The sequence below is a fragment of the Monodon monoceros genome, unplaced genomic scaffold (assembly GCF_005190385.1).
Source record: "Monodon monoceros isolate NGI ecotype Baffin Bay Population unplaced genomic scaffold, NGI_Narwhal_1 Super_Scaffold_7, whole genome shotgun sequence".
NCBI lineage: Eukaryota > Metazoa > Chordata > Mammalia > Artiodactyla > Monodontidae > Monodon > Monodon monoceros.
The window spans coordinates 102,447,514-102,470,630 of record NW_021703784.1 but is presented as its reverse complement, the minus strand read 5'-3'; the positions used below and the strand labels follow the sequence as shown (position 1 = coordinate 102,470,630).

The 23,117-nt window shown below is 43.9% G+C and overlaps 1 protein-coding gene across 7 annotated transcripts in view; it reads left to right on the top strand.

The window, feature by feature from the left end:
* Window positions 1-23,117, top strand: part of CHKA (choline kinase alpha) — a 60,124-nt gene that overhangs the window by 4,120 nt on the left and 32,887 nt on the right. For 6 of the 7 annotated variants that reach the window (XR_003791340.1, XM_029206891.1, XM_029206890.1 and 3 more), the window contains exon 2: window positions 18,827-18,938. Coding sequence is in view for 6 of the 7 variants with exons in the window: in XM_029206891.1 (XP_029062724.1) it covers window positions 18,827-18,938 (112 nt within the window). In the remaining variant the exon portion in view is untranslated. Of the gene's footprint in view, window positions 1-14,409; window positions 14,525-18,826; window positions 18,939-23,117 lie in introns of those variants that run through there. The other variant, XM_029206892.1, reaches the window with a different exon arrangement.

Below are 23,117 nucleotides of genomic sequence, written 5' to 3'. Positions count from 1 at the left end.
CTGGAATATGTTTCTCCTGCTTCTTTTCTTTGAGTTATTAACAGCAGCTGGCTGGTGCCTCAGGATTATTTCTCACCCTTCGCATTGGCTCAGAAAGCCCTCCTCAGCACTCGGTGGCAACTAAACCCTAGTGAACTGCTCTTGTGCCCACACCTCCGGTCTGCTCCAGGCCCCCTGTCCTTGCTTAGACCCTGTAACAGGAGGCACCTGTGGATATCCTTGTGCTTTGGGTGGCCACCCCCCCTCCATTTTATACCCCATTGCCAGGGATTTCTCAAATATCCTGACTCCTTTGTTTAAAAGTTTACTGTGGCGTCCTGTAGCTGGAGAATAAAATCCAAACTTGTTTGCATGGTTTATACTTGGGCCCCAGCCTTAATTTTTCAGGGTGGTTCTTTTTTTGTTGCTGTTTTAAAATCATTCCTTTCCCCTAACCAGCAGCAACTAACAGTGAGCTAGTTACACTTGTTCTTGCACTTCTTGAATGAGCTTTGTGTTTTCAGTCTCCAGACCTTTCTTTGCTCCTACACTCTGCCTGGCAGCCTGGTGTCTGCCTTTTTTTTTTTTTTTTTTTAAATAAATTTATTTATTTATTTAATTTTTGGCTGCGTTGGGTCCTTGTTGCTGCACATGGGCTTTCTTTTAGTTGTGGTGACCGGGGGCTACTCTTTGTTGCGGTGTATGGGCTTCTCATTGCGGTGGCTTCTCTTGCTGCGGAGCACTGGCTCTAGGCGCGCGGGCTTAGTTGCTCCGCGGCATGTGGGATCTTCCTGGACCAGGGCTCCAACCTGTGTCCCTTACACCAGCAGGCGGATTCTTAACCGCTGCGCCACCAGGGAAACCCCCTGGTGTCTGCTTTTAAAATACCTCCTTCAAGGCCTAACTTAGAGAGCCAGAGAGAATTAGTTTCTTCCTCGTTTAGGTTTCTTCCATAGCACTTCATGCATACACGCCTTTATGTCACAGCACTTACCACATTGTGTGTGTTCATTCGTTCAAGTCTGTTAGATTGAATTCCTAGAGGGCATGTCATGTTCATCTTTGTATCTCCAGTAGTAGAAGAGTGCCTGACTTTAGCACCTGGATTTTAGCTTAAATTGGCTTCTTTGCTGTCCTCCTAATGTGATGATAGGGCTCTTTGTAATCAGACTACTGGTTGCCTGAGTCCCTCCAGCTATGAGTGGTTAGGGAAAGATAAAAATTACCGTAACATGAAAATTGTCATTAATGTACTGATCACTTGGAAATTTTGTCCATGCCCGGACATCACAGCTGAACACTAGCTTCTGTCTCTGCCCGTCAAATCAATGTTTGTTATTATCACGCTCATTGCTGGTGGATAGAACAGTCACAGTGAGTTGTGAAATGAAATTGTAAATCTTGCAAAAGATGCAAGATATCATGAAGTTTGATGAAAGAAATGTTTGTGGACTATTAAAGTTTTACACACATCTCCCCACAGACCCACTATGAGTTGAGAAATGATAGGATAGATGGTACCATGGGCCCTTCAAAATCAGATCATTTAAATATCAAAAGACAGAGAGGGCCTTGAAAAGACTGGCAAAGTCCTCAGCTGTGTTTGCAAAAGTATACAGTAAAAGTCAAAGAAGGAGTGAATTGTGCTTTATGGTGCTATCTTAAAGGGTTTTGGAAAAATTATGCCAAAACTCCCTACTTGATTTCCTTTATATGTACATAGTTACTTTGATAATCTAAATTATGTTACATGTAAAGACATAAATAATACTGTTTCATTTTTCAAGATAAAGTTTCATTTACACTTTGTTTTTATTACACACTGAAAATTTGGTCCCTTAAGGGGCCTTACTTCTTTTTTAAAAAAAATTAATAAACTTAACTTTTTTTAGAGCAGTTTTAGATTCACAACCAAATTGGGCAGAAAGTACAGAGTTCCCATTATACCCCCCCTCCCCCCACAGCCTCTCACTGTTGACATCATTCTTCTCCTGCAGTGGTACATTTGTCACAGTCCACGAACCTACACTGACACATCATTATCACCCAAAGTCCACAGTTTACATTAGGGTTCACTCTTGGCGGTGTACCTTGTACAGGTTTGGACAAATGTATAATGATGTGTACTATATCCACCATTGTAGGATCCTACAGAATAGCCTTGTGGCCCAAAAAGTCCTCTGTCCTCTGCCGATTTATCCCTCCCTCCCCTCAAACCCTGATCTTTTTAGTGTCTCCATAGTTTTGCCTTTTCTAGAATGTCATATGGTTGGAATCATACAGTATAGCCTTTTCAGATTGTCTTCTTTCATTTAATAATATGCATTTAAGTTTGCTCCGTGTCTTTTCATGGCTTGATAGTATATTTTGTTTTAGTGCTGAATCATATTCCATTGTATGGGCGTACCACGGTTTATCCATTTGCCTGCTGAAGGATATCTTTTTTTTTTTTAAGTCTTTATTGAATTTGTTACAATATTGCTTCTGTTCTATGTTTTGGTTTTTTGGCCCCAAGGCATGTGGGATCTTAGCTCCCCGACAAGGGATCAAACATGTACCCCCTGCATTGGAAGGTGAAATCTTAACCACTGGACCGCCAGAGAAGTTCCTGAAGGATGTCTTGATTGCTTCCAAGTTTCGACAGTTAGGAATACAGCTGTTATGAACATCTGTGTGCAGGTTTTTCTCTGGACATGTTTTCAGTTCATTTGGGTAAATACCAACACGCCCAGGTGCTGGATTATATGGTAAGAGTGTGTTTAGTTTGGTAAGAAACTGCCAAACTATCTTCCAGAGGGGCTGCACCATTTTGCATCGCCACGAGCAATGAATGAGTTCCTGTTGTTCCACATCCTCCAGCATTTGGTGTTGTCAGTATTCTGGATTTTGGCCATTCTAGTAGGTGTGTAGTAGTGTCTTGTTTTAATTTGTGATTCTCTAATGGCAAATGATGTTGAGCATCTTTTCCTATGCTTACTTGCCATCTGTGTATCTTCCCTGCTCAGGTGGTTGCTTGGGTCTTCCGCCCATTTTTTTTTTTTTTTTTTTTTTTTGCGGTACGCGGGCCTCTCACTGTTGTGGCCTCTCCCGTTGCGGAGCACAGGCTCTGGATGCGCAGGCTCAGCGGCCATGGCTCACGGGCCCAGCCGCTCCACAGCATGTGGGATCTTCCCGGACCGGGGCACGAACCCGCGTCCCCTGCGTCGGCAGGCGGACTCTCAACCACTGCGCCACCAGGGAAGCCCCCACACACTCTTAAAGGTTGATAATAAACAACTGACATTATCTCCTATAATCTTCACAGACCCTACTAGATACTCTTACACCATCTTACAGAGTAATTTGCCCAAGACCATGCAGCTGTCTGCAGAGCCAGCAGCCCACCTGGGACAAAGCCTGTTCTCGTAACTGTGCCTGTAGACTTGGTGTTGAGAGAGCTGGGAGTTGACACCTGTTCCTGATTACTGTGTATTATGCTGTCATTTTACTGAAGTGCTTTTTTCCCCCTGAGCTGTGGTCGTTTCAAGTTGAATTTTAGATGGTTAGAAGAAATTTTGCAAAGGTCTCCTTTTTTCTTGTTTGTGCTCTAAATTCAGTAGCTCTTTTGATATTACGCTGTCTTCTATTTTCCTTGCAGGCCCTGAACCTTAGGGAGACTAAGTCCTGTGTGTGCTGGGCTTTGCGCCATGTTACTTGTGGACAGTTTGCAGAGGTTTCAGTGGCTTTTTTGGTTTTCAGCAAAGTACAGTTGGTTAGGTGCAGACAAGAAATTTCCCGTCTCGGTTTAGCAGGTGAAAACCTTTGTGTTAAAGGCTTCTCTGGAGCAGGCAGTGTCTCAGGTTTCTTGTTGTCTGAGCTGACTCACCTAGATGGACTTCTTTTCCAAATGGTTAAAAATACATAGATGTTTTTGATGGATGAATGGACGAGCAGAGTGTGGCATATACCTGCAATCAGATATTATTCAGCTTTGATAAAAAGGAGATTCTGACATGTTACAACATGGCTGAACCTGGAGGACGTTCTGCTGAGTGAAATAAGCCAGTCAAAAAAGACAAATATTGTATGATGTCACTGCTGTGAGGTCCCTAGAGAAGTCAGATTCATAGGGACACAGTATCCTGGTGGGTGCCCGGGGCTGGAGGATGGGGAATGGGGAGTTAGTGTTTAAAGGGCACGGAGTGTCAGCTTTATGGGATGAGCAGTCCTGGAGGTAGAAGATGGTGATGGTTGCACAAGAATGTGAATGTACTTAATGCCACTGAACTGTACACTTACCGATGTTTAAGATGGCAAATTGTATGTTATGTGTGTTTCACCTCAACTTAAATATTGGAAAAAAAGTAATCTAGATGTTTGACGTGAGGAATGGCATATTTCAAGACCTTGGGCACTTCACCAACTTGTTGTATCACTACAGCATGCATTTTCCCCATGTAGAATGCTGTAGAATAAAACAGAAATAACCTCGTTAAGACCTGATAAGTCTACAAATAAAGGATACAAGCCATTTGTAAAGCTACTTGTATTAAATACATGTTGCTAAAATAAAAACTATGTTATGCAGTAGACCACTATCTAGTGAAGTGATTTTACTCCAAAACTTAAAAAATTGTTTCTGTGGGGCAAAGAGAGTGCACACAATAGTGCAGAGGCTCTCCCCCCTGCATTCACTTTATCACTTGTAGTTAAAATTACCAACTACTTCCTGTCACACACTGAGTACTTGAAGCACAGGGTGTGACATTCCCAAGTGCCCAGGACCTGCCCCGTGTAGACCAGCTTCCTGCTGCCGTGTTAAAGTGACACACAGCACAGCACGAATGGACCACATCTACTGGAATGTTCGGCCTTATCATTGACTTGGATTTGACCTCCTTTCTACACATGGAGTATATTTTTCAATCTATGAGAACTTTTCAGAGCAAGCAAACTTGAATGATAGTTTTTATAGCCAACACCTGCCAGTAGCATTCGGTGTTTTTCACAAGGTGGATGAACAGTCTGGGAGGATTTGGAAGCGGCCAGGAACCAAGATGCCATCTTGCCCTGCGGCTTCGTGGCTGGAGAGGGAGTGATGAGGGAAGGGCCGTACCGTGGTCCCACCCTGAGGACTGAGCCTTAGAAGGTGGGGAGCTGGAAGGATAGTTTTTACAGTTGCTGTGGCCCAGCCACCTTACTTTGCTTCCCTGCGTTACGGTTGAGTCCTCTCTGTATTTGAGTGGGGAGCCCTCTTGCCACCTCTGACCTCCTAGGTAAAGTACAGCTGTGCCATAAATGGTGAGCTGATAGACCTTTAAGTCAGGGCTGATAGACCTTTAAGTCAGGAGTGTTTCCTCATTTGCCTCATGGTGGGGAAATGTTCATTTTCTTCTCCCTCCTTGAAAATCTCCACTGCCGTTAAGTCTGGAAATTAACTGTACTTTATCCCAAATGTGAGAGTAACCTGTTTGAATTGTAGTGACCTGTTAGCAAGTTAAGAGGATCTTGATTGATTTTGTGCCTTACCAGGGTTTTGGGGTTTGTCCTGTGTTTAGGTAACATGTAAATTTCCCCAAGATGCTTCATTGTCTAACACAGTCGACTTCTGTTGGAAAGGATTACGCTTCAGGTTCTGGAACAGTGGGGCTAACGTAGAAAAAGATGAGTCGGCGGAGGAAAGAATCAACTTGCCTAAACCTAGAACTGCCTCTAAAGTTGAAGGTTGGAAAAGTCACCAAGAAACAAATTGATCATTACTATTATAGATTGATATCAGTGAAAAACATTTTGGCTTTTTAAAGGGCTCAGTCAGGCAGTTCAGGGCTGAAAATGAGGCCTGGGCCTAAAAATCCTGAAACGTACACAGGGTATTATCTGTTATGTGACTAGAGTAAAGAAATTAGCAGGAAAGTTTCAATTAACTGGAGCCCAAGTTACTAAACATTTTCCTTAATTTTTTTTTAAGAGAAAGTGTGAAAATAAGAAAAAGCAATATTACTTTAAGCATTAAGAACGTTCCCTGGCCTGCCTTGGAAGCCATTCACATCTGAGTTCCTCTGTGTGTGTCTTAACCTCCCTAGCACTCTGTAGTGATGTTTCATGTTCAGAATAAGGGCCCCAGGCCAGTGAGGGGCTCGAAACATGAACAGGTACATCACATTTGCCACCCTATATTTAAGGCAGGAACGGAGGGAGGTACAAAGAGTTTTTAGATTTTCCACAAGAGTGTTTTATTTGTTAGCCTCTAATTATCTTGTGGTTAGGGTGGTACTTCATACCGACCTGATGATTAACCAGGAAATCAGTTGAGTGGGATAGCTCCCTCCTTGAGCATTCATTCCTTTTATTTGTGAAGGGATTACAGAGGACAGTTGGAAAAAAACAAGGGTTATTTTTGCTCATTTTGTTAAAGAAAAAAAATCTTTGAGTAGATAATCAGTGTACTGGCTTTAAGATTCAAACATTACGAAAGGGTGTCTTTCTCCCACCTCTGACCCCGGCGCCTCTCCCTAGAAGCAAGCACTTCCAGAGAGATGTCATGCATACATTAGTATATGTGGGTGTATTCGTTTCTTCAGCAAACACTGAGAGCTGCAATGTGCTAGGCCCTGTGCGAGGGGCTGAGAATGTGTAGCTTCCCCTCCCTCTTTAATACTTAACAGTAGATCACTTTTTTTGCACTAAAAGCAGCACTGTGTCTTGGAGACTGTTTTGTATTGGTATTTATTGAGCTACCTTATTCTTTTGAATAGCCATATAGTGTTATATTTTAATTGAAATAACATTTTGATCTTTTCAGGACAGTTTGAATGCCAGAACTTCTGCTTTGTTAAGTTAATCATGGTAATAAAAGATTCCATTCATTAAGTGCTCACTCTTGCCAGGTACTACGTTAATCCGGGCAGTGAGCCTCAGGGAGAGGAATTCTTTTTTTTTTTTTTTTTAAGATGAAAGTTACTTTAATTTATTTTTATTTATTTATTTTTGGCTGTGTTGGGTCTTCGTTTCTGTGTGAGGGTTTTCTCTAGTTGGCGGCGAGTGGGGGCCACTCTTCATCGCGGTGCGTGGGCCTTTCACTGTCGTGGCCTCTGTTGTTGCACGGCACAGGCTCCAGATGCGCAGGCTCAGTAGTTGTGGCTCACGGGCCTAGTTGCTCCGTGGCATGTGGGATCTTCCCAGACCAGGGCTCGAACCCGTGTCCCCTGCAGTGGCAGGCGGATTCTCAACCACTGTGCCACCAGGGAAGCCCCAAGGGAGAGGAATTCTTAACCCCAGGGGCTCAGAGAGGCTGAGTAGCTTGCCAGGAGTTAAAGTGTTAATAAGTGGTGACTCCTGTCTAGTTCTAACACAGTATGATGGTTATTTCAGCTAGTCACTCAGGTGTACACTTCAGTTTAGGCAGAGATAACATACACCTGTCTCTATTTTTGCCCAGATTTTTTGTGATAAGCAGTTCTCTACAATAGTACCTATTGCTTGCAAGGTATGTGCAAAAGTATCCTGAGAGTATGATGTCTGGCAAGGACTTCAAATGACCTTGAGCGTGTTGACGAGTCCTGTATTTTAGGTAAGTAATAAAGTCAAGTGGCATATCTCCCCTGAGGTCCAGTCAGTGCTCCCATGGGTTAGAAACCTCTGCAGGCAGGCATCCTGTCACAGTCCAGGGCCAAGTGACATTCATATAGACGAGTCATGTGGAGAAGGCAGGGGTCCCCACAGGTGTCTGACCTTTTCAGGGACCCTGTTTTACTGATGAGAACTGCGAACAGACCTGGTTTGTGAGTCACCCTTTGTCCGTTTTGGACTGTGAATAAGGGTGAGTAGGATTCTGTAGGGTGTACATACGATGGCAGATAATTAATGCCTGAAGTTATGGTTGTGGCCTTTTACTGCTCTCCCCTGCACATAGGCTACTGGAAATTTCATCTCTTCCGAGTCTTCCTCTCTTAGTTTTCCTGTGTTGCGTTTGGCCTGCCAGCGCAGGGGTGGAATTCAGGATGCTGCACTAAAGAGTACTGTGGAAGCCACCTGGTTCAGAGATGTTCACAACTACTGAAGCATAATTTTAAAACTTTGAAAAGTCCAGAGATTATGAACAGCACTGAAGTGAGCCAATCGGCAGGAGGAGGGCAAAGGGCACGGGAGGCCAGCGTTGGCAAACCTTCCCTCCCCAGGCTTTATTCTGGAATCTTTTCTCTTGATGGTTTTGACAATGGCCTGGATGGTGGAAGGTGCCTGGGCTGTGGAAACCAGGTAGTGGGAGAGTGGAGGAGAAGGCGGTGGGCTGTGTGTGTGTGTGTGAGCCCTCCCTGACAGGCCTCAAACTGGGGGGCTGCGGGAGTAGGCCACAGAAAGATATGTGGGGAGGAGAAAAAGAAGTGTATGGCCAGGACCAGAGGGAAGCACCTTTGGTTGTGCTGGTGGGGGACAGGTGCCACTTCCAAATAGAGTTACAGGTAGGTGTGGGAAGCTGGAAACCCAGTGTAACCACAGAGGTTTCCTGAAACTCGGTAACTTCTCTCATTCCAAAGTCCTTAGTAATGCTTCTTCTTTTTCCATATCCTAAAATCAGAGGCATCTTTTTGAGGGCTTGATTTCTCCTAGGGTCTAGCAGTTTCATTGGAAGTGTTCACTACTTGGGAGCACATTTTAATCAAATGGTGATTGCCATGGATCGTACACACAGAGCTTAATATTAAGAGGACGGTCATTCATAGGTTCAAATAAATCAATGAATGGTCGATTTAATAAACTAAGGCAAGTTATCACTGGTTTAGAAAGGAAAAAAACAGCATTATTGAGATGTAATTCACGTAATATAAAATTCACCCTTTTAAATGGTACAGTTCAGTGTTTTTTAGTATTTTTACAGAGTTATACGGCGATCACTGCTGTTTTTTCAGAACACTTTCATCACCTCAGAATGAAGCCCTGTACCATTAGTGTTCTCTTCCTGTTCTCCGCTCTCCCTAGCTCCTGGCAACCACTGATCTACTTACTTTTTTTTTTGGATCTACTTACTTTTTATGGATTTGTCTCTTCTGGACATTTCATATAGATGGACTCATACAACATGCATGGCCTTTTGTGACCAGTTTCTTTCACTTAGCATCATGTTTTCTAGGTTTATCTGTGTTGTAGCATGTATTGGTACTTCATTCCTTTTTATGGCTGAATAATATTTCATTGCTTGATATACCGCAGTTTATTCATTCATTGATTGATGGACATTTGGATTCTTCCCCTTTTTTGGCTATTATAAACATTTGTGTTCAGTGTTTGTGAGGACATATGTTTTCATTTCTCTTGGGTATCTGTCTAGGAGTGAAATTGCTGGGTCATTTTGTAACTCAACATTTAACTTTTTGAAGATGTCACTGATCTTTTGAGCCCTCTGTCAGAGGATCTCCACAGACCCCAACAAATATCCCTATTGAGTTTGAGAGGATATTGGACAAGATTATTGTTGCTTTGACCCATTGTGATCTTCTTACCAGCGCCTTTTTTTTTTTTTTTTTTTTTTTTGCGGTACGCGGGCCTCTCACTGTTGTGGCCCCTCCCGTTGCGGAGCGCAGGCTCAGGGGCCATGGCTTACGGGCCCAGCCGCTCCGCGGCACGTGGGATCTTCCCGGACCAGGGCACGAACCCGTGTCCCCTGCATCGGCAGGCGGACTCTCAACCACTGCGCCACCAGGGAAGCCCTTGCCAGCGCCTTTTTTCCCCTTGATTCCAGTGATCTTGGTTTTATACATATACTAAATTACCAACTGATTTTTTTTTTTTTTTTTTTTTTTTTTTTGCGGAGCACAGGCTCTGGACGCGCAGGCTCGGCGGCCATGGCTCACGGGCCCAGCCGCTCCGCGGCACGTGGGATCCTCCTGTACCAGGGCACGAACCCGTGCCCCCTGCATCGGCAGGCGGACTCTCAACCACTGTGCCACCAGGGAAGCCCCACCAACTGATTTTTGAGAAGAGTTCATTATAGTATATGCTGGTGATTGTGTATTAGATGCCATAAAGTTTTATGTGAAACAACCTCTTTATTAAAAATTACAAACATTTATAAAGTAGTAAAGAATAAAATTTTGAAAATAATAAAATAGCTTTATCAAATCTGAACATTTGGCTTCAGGTTCCCTTCTTTTGCCCAGAGGTAACCACCATTTTGCATTGGTGTTAAAATTCTGTTTCATTCTGAAATAAGATTCTGATCTTTAGAACAGAATTTTGAAGTCTTTTATAACCTGTGTATTTGGTCTAAGTGCTGAAACATTAGAGCATTTTTTGTGACAGGTGTACTTGTAGTAGGGTGGTTCACTTATGGGGGGTTAATAATCCTGTGAGTCATGGAGCCTTTGGTTCATGTTTGACCGCAGGTAACCAGTTGTCATCTAGGCTTCTATTTTAAGAAGACCTTTCACACCAGGAAGGCGTGATGATATTTCCTGCTGCGAGGAACTTTGAGAGGAAGTAGCATCAAATGCCAGATCTTAGTTTCGTGGAGTGGTTTTTGTTTTGAAATGATTTTGTGGAATTTTTCAGGGTTCTTTTAAAATTAATTGCAATCGGGCTTCCCTGTTGGCACAGTGGTTGGGAATCCACCTGCCAATGCAGGGGACACGGGTTCGAGCCCTGGTCCGGGAGGATCCCACATGCCACGGAGCAACTAAGCCCGTGCACCACAACTACTGAGCCTGAGCTCTAGAACCTTCGAGCCACAGCTCCTGAAGCCCGCGTGCCTAGAGCCTGTGCTCCGCAACAGGAGAGGCCACTGCAGTGAGAAGCCTGCGCACAGCAACGAAGACCCAACGCAGCCATAATTGATTAATTAATTAAAAAATAAAAAGGGAAATCTCTTTTTAAAAAATAAAAATAAATAAATAAATAAATAAAATCACAATACGATGCCAGCTGTGACAGTTTCTTTGACCCGTTTCTGGATCAACTAAAATTTTAGATTATCTGCTGTTTTACATCTTCCAGTTTTCTTTTCTCCTCTTAATGATTAGTGCAGTTAATTGTATCGCTTCATTTGAGGTGGGTAAAGAATTGACATTTATCAGTTTGGGGGAAGTTACTTAGCATAGAATCACTAAGGTGTACATCAAGAAATCCATTTAAATAAAGTTGCTAACTTTCAGTATGTTTCATAGTTTATTTTCCTTAACTATTTTTCCCTTATTGATGTACTTACAAATATTCCCTTTGCAATAATTTTTTAACTTTAAAATATTTCATGCCATTTGTTAACTTTATGTATATCTTGAAGCATTAAAAAATTTCATTATCTTCACTAGCAGTTTAATGTTTTAAAAAATTATATTTTTGATAATATCAAGTTTTAATTGATTAAAAAACAGGTCAAACGAGATATGAGACAGGAGTTCTGACACCACTGACAGGTGAAGAGTGAACCATTGTGGCTCTGTTTTAGGACACTTTGGCAGTAGGCATCAAGAAATTTTAAAATGGTAGTGCCCTTTGGTCCAGAAAACCCAGCTTTAAAGGATCTCCTCAAGATTTATGCAATCTTGTGCATAAAGATCGCCATATAGGTATACATTTGTAGAGTTGTGTGTAGAAGTAAAAAATAATGGGAAAGCTCTGTCTTTAGCATTAGGCAGTTGGTTAAGCCATGCTGTATCTTTAAGGTGAAATTCCATGCACAATTAAAAATGTTTTTAATGCTGAATTGAGGGAAAATGCTCATAATATAAGTGGAAAATGAACTTTGCAGAGCAGTATATTCACCATGATCCCTTTTTTTTTTTTTTTTTTTTTGCGGTACACAGGCCTCTCACTGTTGTGGCCTGTCCTGCCGCGGAGCACAGGCTCCGGACGCGCAGGCTCAGCGGCCATGGCTTATGGGCCCAGCCGCTCCGCGGCATGTGGGATGTTCCCGGACCGGGGCACGAACCCGTGTCCCCTGCATCGGCAGGTGGACTCTCAACCATTGTGCCACCAGGGAAGCCCCATGATCCCAATTTTAATAAAAAGAAAGAAATTGGGAAAAGGAGCTTAGGAAAATGACAAGAAAAAATATATATTACAGTGTTCAAAGTGGTTATATTTGAATAATAGAATTTGGGAAAGTACTTGTCTTTTTTTATTTTGGGGGGGGGTCTTTCAGATTCATGTACACACAACTTTTTGGAACCTGGCTTTTAAAATCTGAAAGTCAAACAATTTAATACACGTTAAGGCAGCCTACTTTAGTTGCTTCAACAACTGATAAACTTAATTGAGTTTGAAAAAATATGCCAGGTCACCCAGGTTCTTCGTCACTTGTGGTGTGTGGGTGATCTTGAATGTGCCAAGAGCAGCACAGCACTACCAAGCAACTGCTTTGTGGCTCTGTTTTCACAAATCCATTTTCTTCAGCATATAAACCAGTTAGCCTTTTGGTTCTTCAGTTTGGAGTTGGTTCTTTGTTTTTGCATGGTTTCTTTTCAAATATCCTTTATGTTCTATGTGTGTTGTCATTTGATGAGTCAAATTATTCTCAATTGTAAGTCAATTCTTGATAAGCTGTATATCAACAGAAATTGAAATTATGATTTTCGCATCTCATCAGCAGTCTGTAAAAGCAGCTCTGTATTCTGCTCGTTATTCCATTGGTACTGTTTGAGGGACCTGTGGGTGAGGATTAGGGACGCACACTCAGCTGGATCCCTAGGGCACTGGTTAGAATTCCCGCCAGCAGTGACTTCTCTTTTCAGTGTCCTACCTGCCATGGCTTGCTTACATATGTTGAATATGAAATAAATAAGTTATTCTCATCTTATTTGATATTTTGCTTATGTGAGTATCTCTGTGTCTCCTAAATTTAATTATGACATGTATGTTTATTATAAAGATCTTCTGCCACATGGTAAAAAGGTTGAAGTTTCAGACTTCTTTGGAATCCTTGAGCGTTCCTGGGATTTTACTTGGAAGGATATTCTTGACAAACCCCATGGTAAATGGGCTGTTGTATTTCTGCTGTCATTCTGTGGCATATCTTCCCATCGTATCTTCTTCCTAGTTGTATTATTTATTTAGCTCATTAGTGTCTGACATTTTTCTAGGTGTTTTCTGACAGTTTGGGTCATCTGTGACAATGACATTGTTTCATTTATTTTGATTGTCACTTAAAAATCATCCATGTTTTACTTCTTCCCATTAGGGCCTATTGGGTGAGCGGCTACAGATAATACAAGAGATGAAGGATTTCCAGGTTGTGGGCTTGTTGGTGGCCAAGCCGGCCTGCTTTCCTTCTTTGGGACTCGGGATAAACTGAATCGAGTTACACAGCTCAGAACAGTAGTTCATCTGTTTGCTCTTGCCGTGGACTGAGCTTTCGAGAGTATGTGACAGGAAGGAAAACTAGGGCTTTTAACTGATGTCATGCCTGTCCTGTTGCTTGGTAGCCAGAAGCCCGTGCTGGCTGTGCCTGGCTGTGGCAGGCCCTTGTGACAAGCCATGCACTTGGGGCGTGGGCCTGAGTGGAGGGGAGAGGAGAAGGCTGCCCTTCTGTCTCTGCGCCTTCCTGCTTCCCGTGTCTTCCTGAGCTGGGGTGGACAGCTAGCTTGCCTCCTGGGAAAGTAGGTCCTTATTCCTGGCAGAGGTTCCCAGATGGCATGATTGCTTTTCTTTAAATAAGCTGTTGAAAAATATTATTTAAAATGACTTTTATTTACATCTGTGAAACGTTGTTTCTGTAGAAGCACATACAAGTTTCACTGGTAAAGAAAAATGAGATTTTTTTTTTCCTTTCTAAACCATTGAGATATAGTTCACATATCACATAGTTCACCTGCTTAAATTGTAGGATTCAGTGGTTTTTAGTATATGGGTTTTTTTTTTTTTTTTTTTTTTGGCCGTGCAGCATGTGGGATCTTAGGTCCCCCACCAGGGATTGAACCCGCATCCCCTGCATTGGAAGCTCAGAGTCTTAACCAGTGGACTGCCAGGTAAGTTCCAGCGTAGGGTTTTTAATATATCCACAGGTGTGTGCAGCCATCACCACAGTCAATAGAACAATTTCATACCTCGAGAGGAAACCCTGTCCCCTTTAGCCCCCTTCTGCCCTGGCCCTAGGCACCCACTCTGCAGATTTCCTCGTTCCGGACATTTCATATGAATGGAATCATTTAATATCTGGTCTTTTGTTGTGGCTTCTTTCACTGAGCATGTTTTTAAGGTTCATCCATGTTGTAGCATGTGTCAGGACGTCATTCCTTTTTTAAAAATTGTGGTAAAATATGCATGGCATAAAATTTACCATTTTAACCATATTTAAATGTATGGTTTAGTGGCATTAAGTCGGTCACGTTGTTCAACCATCACCACTGTTGATCGCAAGAATGTTTTCATCTTGCTAAACTGAACCTCTGTGCCCATTAAACCGTAATTCCTCATCACTGCCGGTAACCCCTCTTTGAATTCATTAGCTCACTCCGAATCTGTTTTAGTTATTTTGTGTGTTTCCTGGAATGAGGTATGTCCTTTTGAAGTCTAGCCCTGCTGACAGCTTGAGTTTAGCCCTGTGAGACCTGTCTAGAGGCATCTGATCTCCAGAACTGTAAGATAATAAATGTGTGTGTTTGTTTGTTTGTTTTTAATTAATTAATTTATTTATTTTTGGCTGTGTTGGGTCTTCATTGCTGCGCACGGGCTTTCTCTAGTTGCGGCGAGCGGGGACTGCTCTTCCTTGCGGTGCGCGGGCTTCTCGTTGCCATGGCTTCTCTTGTTGCAGAGCACGGGCTCTAGGCGCACGGGCTTCAGTAGTTGTGGCACGCAGGCTCAGTAGTTGTGGCTCGTGGGCTCTAGAGCTCAGGCTCAGTAGTTGTGGCGCATGGGCCTAGTTGCTCTGCGGCATGTGGGATCTTCCCGGACCAGGGCTCGAACCCGCGTCCCCCACATTGGCAGGCGGACTCTTAACCACTGCGCCACCAGGGAAGCCTTGTGTGTTGTCTAAAGCCACGAAGTTTGTGGTCGTAAGTGACAGCAGCCACAGGAACAGAGACATTTGTCTTATGCAAGTTAGTACAGACCCGTCCTGACGTCGGGCTCCTGTGATGGATGGCGGTGCCCGCAGCACCACTGTGTGTCTGGCATGGCACGTGGTGCCCTCCTGCTTGTGTCCCGTCTCTCAGCATGAGGGTTAAAAGCAAGGATTCTGGAGCCAGATGCCGTCTTCCATTGTGGCTCTGCCACTTTCTTGCTTTGTTTCCTCCTCTGTGTGATGGAGGCAGTACTGGCACTGCCCTGTAGGTTGTCGGGAGGATGGAATGACCCCACCCTTGTTGCATGCTCAGGACGTTGCGGCCCCAGGGCTCCGTGACCTTGAGGTCTTACAGTGACTAGATTTAAGTGCTGCTCCTTTACAGAGGAGTGCATTTTTGAGGGTCACAGAGGTTTAGCAGCGTGCCCAAGATTACACAGCTAGTAAGTGCAGAACTAGGGTTTGAATCGGCTCCCTGGCTCTGAAGCCTGTGGCTTTTCTTTTACATGATGCCCTCCCCCAGGAAGAGGGGACTGTCCCTTGGGGAGCTTACAGTCTAAATTAGAGAGCCAAGGCTGACCGCCAGCCTAGCCAGCCTATTAGAGAACGATATAAGATGGTCAGTTACCAAATGTAACAGGGAGGAGTTTGGAGAAGGGAGGTTCTGGAAGAGTGCTGTGGGTCATTGTCATTTTCAGAAAATCTCTATTGAGCATCCACCATCTGGGGCCACTGGGCCTTGAGAATTGAAGTTAGACGTGACCTCTGTCTTCAGGAGCTAGCAGGGAAGACAGCAAAAGATTGTTGAGGAGGTTGGACTTGGAACTTGGTTGTTTCTTTTTTGTTTGTTTTGTTTTTTGCAGTACGCAGGCCTCTCACTGTTGTGGCCTCTCCCGTTGCGGAGCACAGGCTCCGGACGCGCAGGCTCAGCAGCCATGGCTCACGGGCCTAGCCGCTCCGCGGCATGTGGGATCTTCCCGGACCGGGGCACGAACCCGTGTCCCCTGCATCGGCAGGTGGACTCTCAACCACTGCGCCACCAGGGAAGCCCTTGGAACTTGGTTTTAAACAGTAGGTAGTTTTTATTTTTTTATAAACTTATTTTATTCATTTATTTTTGGCTGTGTCGGGTCTTTGTTGCTGCGCACGGGCTTTCTCTAGTTGCGACGAGCGGGGGCTACTCTTTGTTGCGGTGTGTGGGCTTCTCATTGCGGAACATGGGCTCTAGGCGCACGGGCTTCAGCAGTTGTGGCACACGGGCTCTAGAGCGCAGGCTCAGTAGTTGTGGCGCACAGCCTTAGTTGCTCCGTGGCATGTGAGATCTTCCTGGACCAGGGCTCGAACCCGTGTCACCTGCATTGGCAGGCGGATTCTTAACCACTGTGCCACCAGGGAAGCCCAGTAGGTAGTTTTTACATGGCAGAGAAGAGTGAGGAGTTTCCAGACTGGAAGAACAGGAGTAAGTGGATGTGGTGACACTGTATCAGTTACTACTAGGTTTAGCTGCTTATAACAGAGGACCCCAGAGTCACAGTGGTTAAACAACATAGAAATTGATTTCCGTTGTGCATTAAAGAGGTCCAGGAGAAGCCAGGCTGAGCAGTTGTGGCGGCTTCACGGCTTGGTGGAGATGCAGACTCCTTTCAGCTAACTGCTCTGCTATTTCTAGGATGTGGCCGTTAATCTCGTGATCTAAGAAGCTGCTGAAGCTCTGGCCACATGTGCTAGTTAGGATCCTAGCAAGAAAATGGAAACACTACTAGGTATTTCAGCAGCCATAGAGGATTTAATATAGGGAATTGGGTGAACAGGCGGTGGAGAACCAAAAAAGCAAAAAGGGAACAGAACTGATTAAAATAAGGAATACTAAGTGTGCAGGAAGCAGGCTCCTGGGGCTGGGGGACAAGGGAAGAGGTTGGGGTGATCAGAACCTGGAAGTTGAGAGGAGGAGCCCACAGAGTTGGGATCCCGACCTCCAAGGAGAGGGCACTGCTTGGCTATTGCTGGGGACCCTGAGGCTGGTGCTGGGGTCGCCCAAAGAAGTGAGGATGGGAACGGGCGGGTTGCTGCCGCAGCACGCGGGCAGGAGCGGCCGGCAGACACGTCTGCCGCCAGAACCTGATGAATGGGAGCAGCTGATAAAGGAGGTTTGTCATCGGCAGAGTCCCAGCCCAGCATCACAGCAGAACTGGAGTGGGAATTTGGAGCCCAGAGGCAGTAGCTTAGCCCTGACCCACCACTGTCTCCTCGGTCCACACAGCAGGATGGATGGGGAAGAGGGGGCAAGCGCACGAGCATGTCTGACGTTGATTCCCCAAAAGCCACATAGACAATTCCTTGACATTTTATTTGCCAGGACTTGGTCGCACAGGCCCGGCCAGCTGTAGAGGCAGCTGGTAAGTAGAGTCCTGACGCAAGACACGTTGCTGCCTGAGCACAGCCCAGGTTCTCTAACCCAGGAGGGTGGGGAGTGTCTGCCACAGGGGTGGAACTTTGAGCATTTTCGTGGCACCGTTAATGCAGCAACGTTAACAACCTCCAGATAAAACGTTCTCCCTGTTATCTTTCTTCCTCACACAAAATGAACTCTGTTTCTTGGACCATTTTTTGACGGTGCTTGTCACTGTGTGCTCAGGATCCCTGTCTGACTGGGCGTGTGATGATGCAGTTTAGGTTCGTATTTAGCCTCACTTTGGGGAACGTAGCTTCACTAAGACTGTCAGTGGATAGAACAGGGAAAGAGGCTGCTGTGACTGGGGGATGTCGTTCTAGGAAGCTGTGGTCCACCTTGCTGATAACGTTTTCTCCACAAGTTGCGCCTATACTGCTGTGTGATATTGATGCATCTGACAGGCAGGTGTAGACTCAGGGTTTGCTGAAGCATCTGGTTCAGACATTGTCCCATGATTTTGAATTCTGTCTTACAGTTTTATGTGTGCCTTCTTCATTGGAGCGGAAGTTGCTCAAGGGCGGGGACCAGAGCCTGTTTCATTGTTGTGTTACCCGAGCTTCCAGCGTGGTGCTTTGCTTATGTAATAGTTCCCTGCAGTTTACTGACTGTCTATGAATAGGATTGGGGGACTCTGAAGTCTACTACAGATGAGGTGCCTCTGGTCTCGAATTCCTAATTGTACAGTATTTTGTGTTCATTTAACTCCAATCCCTGCATTAACTAACCTAACCACCCTCTGCACCTAATCATTTCCAACCCAGGCAGGTGATTTGTCCCCGAGGCTATGCTTTCCTGTTTAAACGTCCCCTGTAACTTGTTGCTTGTCTTTGGTAGTCACAGTAGAAGGTTTAGGGTATTGAGAGCTCTGAGAGCTCCAGTAATTGTTAATTATTAGAGCTCTCAGAGCGCCAGTAATTGTTAATGTGGCAAATTTTTTGAAAAGGCTGTTAGGCAAACCTGGTTGAGAAGGGGTGGATCTTTCCACTTCAAGTGGAAAGTCCTGTAGGAGATGGTTTAAGTATTGCCCCAAGAGTTTAACCTGGCAGTGATGGGTATATGATGGAAATTTTGGGTCATATGTGAATGTGGGCTGGAAGGGAGGCATCTGGGATTCCCCCCCATTCCCAGGGCTGAAGAGGGTCTCCTTGCTCCTTGTCACTCTCTGAGGCCGATGCCACATGCAATTATAAAAACTCCCCCCATTGCTGTCCTAGAAGAACAGATCCAGAATTTGCCTGTTTTTAATGTGACTCGTGGAATTGATCTGAGAACTGCGGAGTTAATCATTTATGTTGCTAGTATCCTGAGAGATTAAATGAAGACTTAGATGAGGACAGTTCTTGTGGGATGGATCCTGACTTCTCACCCACACGCGATTTAGCTTGCTTTCAAAATACAGATCCTTACGGTCCTCTTGTTTCTGACAGAGGTGGCCTCAGTAACATGCTGTTCCAGTGCTCCTTACCCGACACTCTGGCCACCGTTGGTGACGAGCCTCGGAAGGTGCTCCTGCGGCTGTACGGTGCAATTCTAAAGATGGTGAGTTCCTCGGCTACTTGGGGATGGGAGGGGCCTGGTCACAGCTCTCATCCTCTTCCCTGATTACCTGGGAAGAGACTTAAAATATGTTAGTGGTGGTGTAAGAGCTGTTTAAATATGTTGCTTTTGCTTTAATTGGGCTGCACAACTTGGCTTTTTGTTTATATTCTAAGAAAATTCTGTCTTTACTTAACTATTTGTTAGTAAACTAGTACAAATACATCCAGCTTTATATCCAGAGGAAGTACAATGTTGGTTAAATCTTTAATAGTTTTGGATAATGCTTGGATTTTCCACACATTGAAATTTTCAGCTCAGACTTAGGTTGTAAAATTCAAATGTGGGGAAAGCATCATCAAAAAGGGTTTACAGGATAGTCCCAGTGGAAAAGTATGAGCTCAGTGAAGCCGGATTTATTAACTACCTCCCTTTGAGATTTCTTTAAAACTTTGAATTAGTTAGATTCGTAATCTTTCTAAATTTTTATATTACTTAAATAATTGAATCTTTCAGTTAAAGTACCTTATTTGTTGAATTGTCTTAACCAGTTATAGGATATCCCAAATGTCTGGATTTAAAAAAAAAAGCTATACCATGAATTTATCATTTTACTGACCACACATATAATATGTGTATGTTTCTGTGGTAGAATTTTGATACCCATTTAAATCTTCCTTGGAAGGGCCCATTTTGATCTTCATGAAATGGAGAATAGTTTTCTGACTCAGTTTTTTTTTTTTTTAAAAGACTAGTCTCTTTCAGCTCAGTCGAAAAAGCAGGTCATGTCCATATCCTTGATGATTTGATTATATGTTTAGAAATATTAAAGTTAAAATTGGCACTCTGGATATTAACTCATTTAAAAACATTGTCATGATGTGACTGAACCTTTTCATTGGGTAATTTTCCCTTAACCCTGTCCAGCTGTGAGAGTGGTCAGGGTCTGAGGTTAGGAACAAGCTAGCGTGTCTGAGGAAACCCGAGGCCACTTTGGCATTAGGTTCACGTGCTGACTGACGGCCGACCCTGCCCCCTGACTGACAGTGTACAAGCAGAACAGGGTCTGCGCTTACCATGCAGTCCAGTTTTTTATTTAATCAAGTTGCAGTTTCAGAGCAGTTCTTGAACTATACCCAATTAATGTCCTTTTGGGACTTTTAATGAAATCAACCTTCAGCCATTTTTTTCTCTGAGGACTTTCTGTAACAATTAAGTCCCATTTCTGCCCATTCGTTTCGTGTGCTTTCATTTAAGCAACCCTTTAAAAATACTTTAGCAACTAGCTGCTGGAATTGCATGTGATGTGAGACTATTTAAATCTGATTTATGGAGCCTTTGTTTCTATTTCAACTTAAATAGGAGCGTTTTCAGTGTGCACGGTGCGCTCCTCCTAGGCCGGGGGCAGGCCCTGTGCCCTGAGAGCAGCAGAGACCTGTGGAGGTGAGGGGATGCTCTGATGCATGCTGTCCAGGACGCCGGTCACCAGCCACTTGCGGCCCTCATATGCCTGAAAAGTGGCAGGTGCAGCCAAGGAATGGAGTTTTAAATTTTACGTAATTTTACTTAATTTAAATTGCAGTGGTTACATGGAGCTGGTGGCTGCTGCGTTGGCTGGCACGTGTGCCCTGTTAAGGACAGCTAACTTAGTAACAGCCGGCTGCAACGCAGGCCGTGACCTTGCAGTTTTCTTTTCCCCTAATAAAGATTCACCATCAGTAGTTAATATTTTGTCCTTTTTGAAATTTTAGCAGTCTAGAATTATTACCTGATAGTACTTAAGTGCAATAGAAATGTCTGGAAATAGAATTTGAACAGAATTCGATGTCCCTATTTATTTTTAAGGGGAAAAAGACTTATTAGGTAACTCAGTAGAAAAATAGAGAAGAATTGAAGCCACTTAAAGTGGAATTAACTTTTACCAAACGAATGGATCAGAGTATGTTTTACGCGCAGTTAATGGGGGAGGAGGGGTCAGCACTCTACATTTAGCTTCTCAGTTCTGTTTTTACTAGGCTGTTAGTTTCCATTCCTGAAGCTGCATCTGCTGATGAAGAGTAGAAGCTGTGCTTGAAAGCACATGGGTAGAAAGGGAAGCAAGTAGCTCATGCGATGGATAATGAGCAAACGTCTGACAGTCTCACAACTGACTCTGGCGACAAACTCATTTTTGTTAGAAAAAAGCTGTTCCTTTGCTTTATAGGTGGGCCTCAATGTTTTCAATATAATTACTCAGTTGATTGAGTCCCTAGTTCAAGTACACTTTTTTTTTTTTTTTTTGCGGTACGCGGGCCTCTCACTGTTGTGGCCTCTCCCGTTGCGGAGCACAGGCTCCGGACGCGCAGGCTCAGCGGCCATGGCTCACGGGCCCAGCCGCTCCGCGGCATGTGGGATCCTCCCGGACCGGGGCACGAACCCGTGTCCCCTGCATCGGCAGGCGGACTCTCAACCACTGCGCCACCAGGGAAGCCCTCAAGTACACTTTCTTGTTGAAGTTTGAACTTAGTAAAACCATGAAACCTACAGCCTCAAGTATTTTTGGTTCCCAAGTTCTTTGGGGTTTGGCAGGGGCACTCGCTGTCAGTTAGAGTTTCGGACATTAATGGCCATTTTAAACTGCTGGCCATTTGAATACTTTGGCAACATGAGGAGGGGAAGAAATTCAGGAACTCCGAACAGGAACTTCAGTTTAAGTGAGAAGGAAAGTAAGGGGCCGAGACTAAGCAGTCAGTAAGACTCGAGGCCGACGGCAGTGCCGTGCGCTTTACAAGCTGAGCTCTCACGGCATGGTGCCAGGGATTTCACCAGAAATGGCCAAAACTGATAGTAACTTGCCAGGATTTGCATTAATTAAGAGATGTGGCTGAGCAACTATGGAACCCAAATAATAAGTCACATTACTTTCATAAATGCATGGATCGAAGACAGAAATATCATGCAAATCAAATGTTATGCTTTCCTTATTTTTGCGTCTACTTAGAGGAGAGCACACACACACATCCCTATACATGCATGTGCGTTTGTACAAATACAACTTGGTATTTCCTAAATTGGCCATATACATGCAGTTGTCACATCCTTCAAGGTGGATTAGAATGAGCTCCTTCCCTGAAACATGTTAATTGATGACTGCACATACGTATTTTCTCAGAATATTTAGCTGTTTTGCTTAATTACATGATAGACTGGTTTAGTTTAGTATGTCCCTTCTTTCCCTTTCTCCTCCTCGTTCCAGCTTTGGAATTTTTTACCTCTGTGAGAATCAAATATTATGTAGCAGTATTTTTTTGATTTACATTTACAAGTAACTTGGTTTAAAATAACGAGATGCTTCTCGACTTTCTTGTTTTTCTTCATCTTGGTGTTGCGAGATGTCTGACTTCCTTTATTTCCATAGCAGCCCTGAAATGACTGCTATCTGGTGCAGTTCACTAAGGGTTAAGTAGCAGAAGGCCAAGGTAAAACCTCCTGGTTGGGTTTAAGGCCCACAGTTCTGTCCCACAAACAGCTATCTCTGCCACCCCCCTCCATTTCTGTATAAGATGAGACATAAGCAGACTTCCCAGCTGTACCCTGGATGTTTTGTTTAGGATTTGTGTTAATTTTAGGGCATATGGAAAGTCCTGTGTTGGACAAGGGGGAAAATGGGTCCTTTTGAGAATAAAACAAGGTAAGACACACACAGCTTCGAAAAACTGCCACACCACACGATATTATTTGCAGGAGACTATTAAACATAAAAATATTGGTGTGATCTTAAAACAGTGAATGTCAGTAGAATTCAGTGTCTATTTCACATAGGCCAGCCTTAACTTTAATGACAAGGAGGTTATTCTCATTAGCTGCATAGACGATGGAAACCGAATTCAACTATAAAATTACCCGTGACTAAGGCAGGTAGGATAGCTCGGTAGAAGTTTTGAGAAGTACTGGTTTATCCTTTGCCATTGTGGAAAGAGATATAATTGTTAGAAGAGAGCTTGAAACGATAACATTAGCTGTCAATGTAACTTGATTTTTTTCCTTTCTGGTACTGGGAAGGAACATGAGCTCTGCATCGTCCAGTAGCAGCCTTTTCCCAGAAGCAAGTTTGGCTGATTACAAATAACCAGTTTGCTTATTTATCATGAATTGTGGAAGACACAAATGTCAGTACGTATTGTTCTTTCAATGTAACCTGTG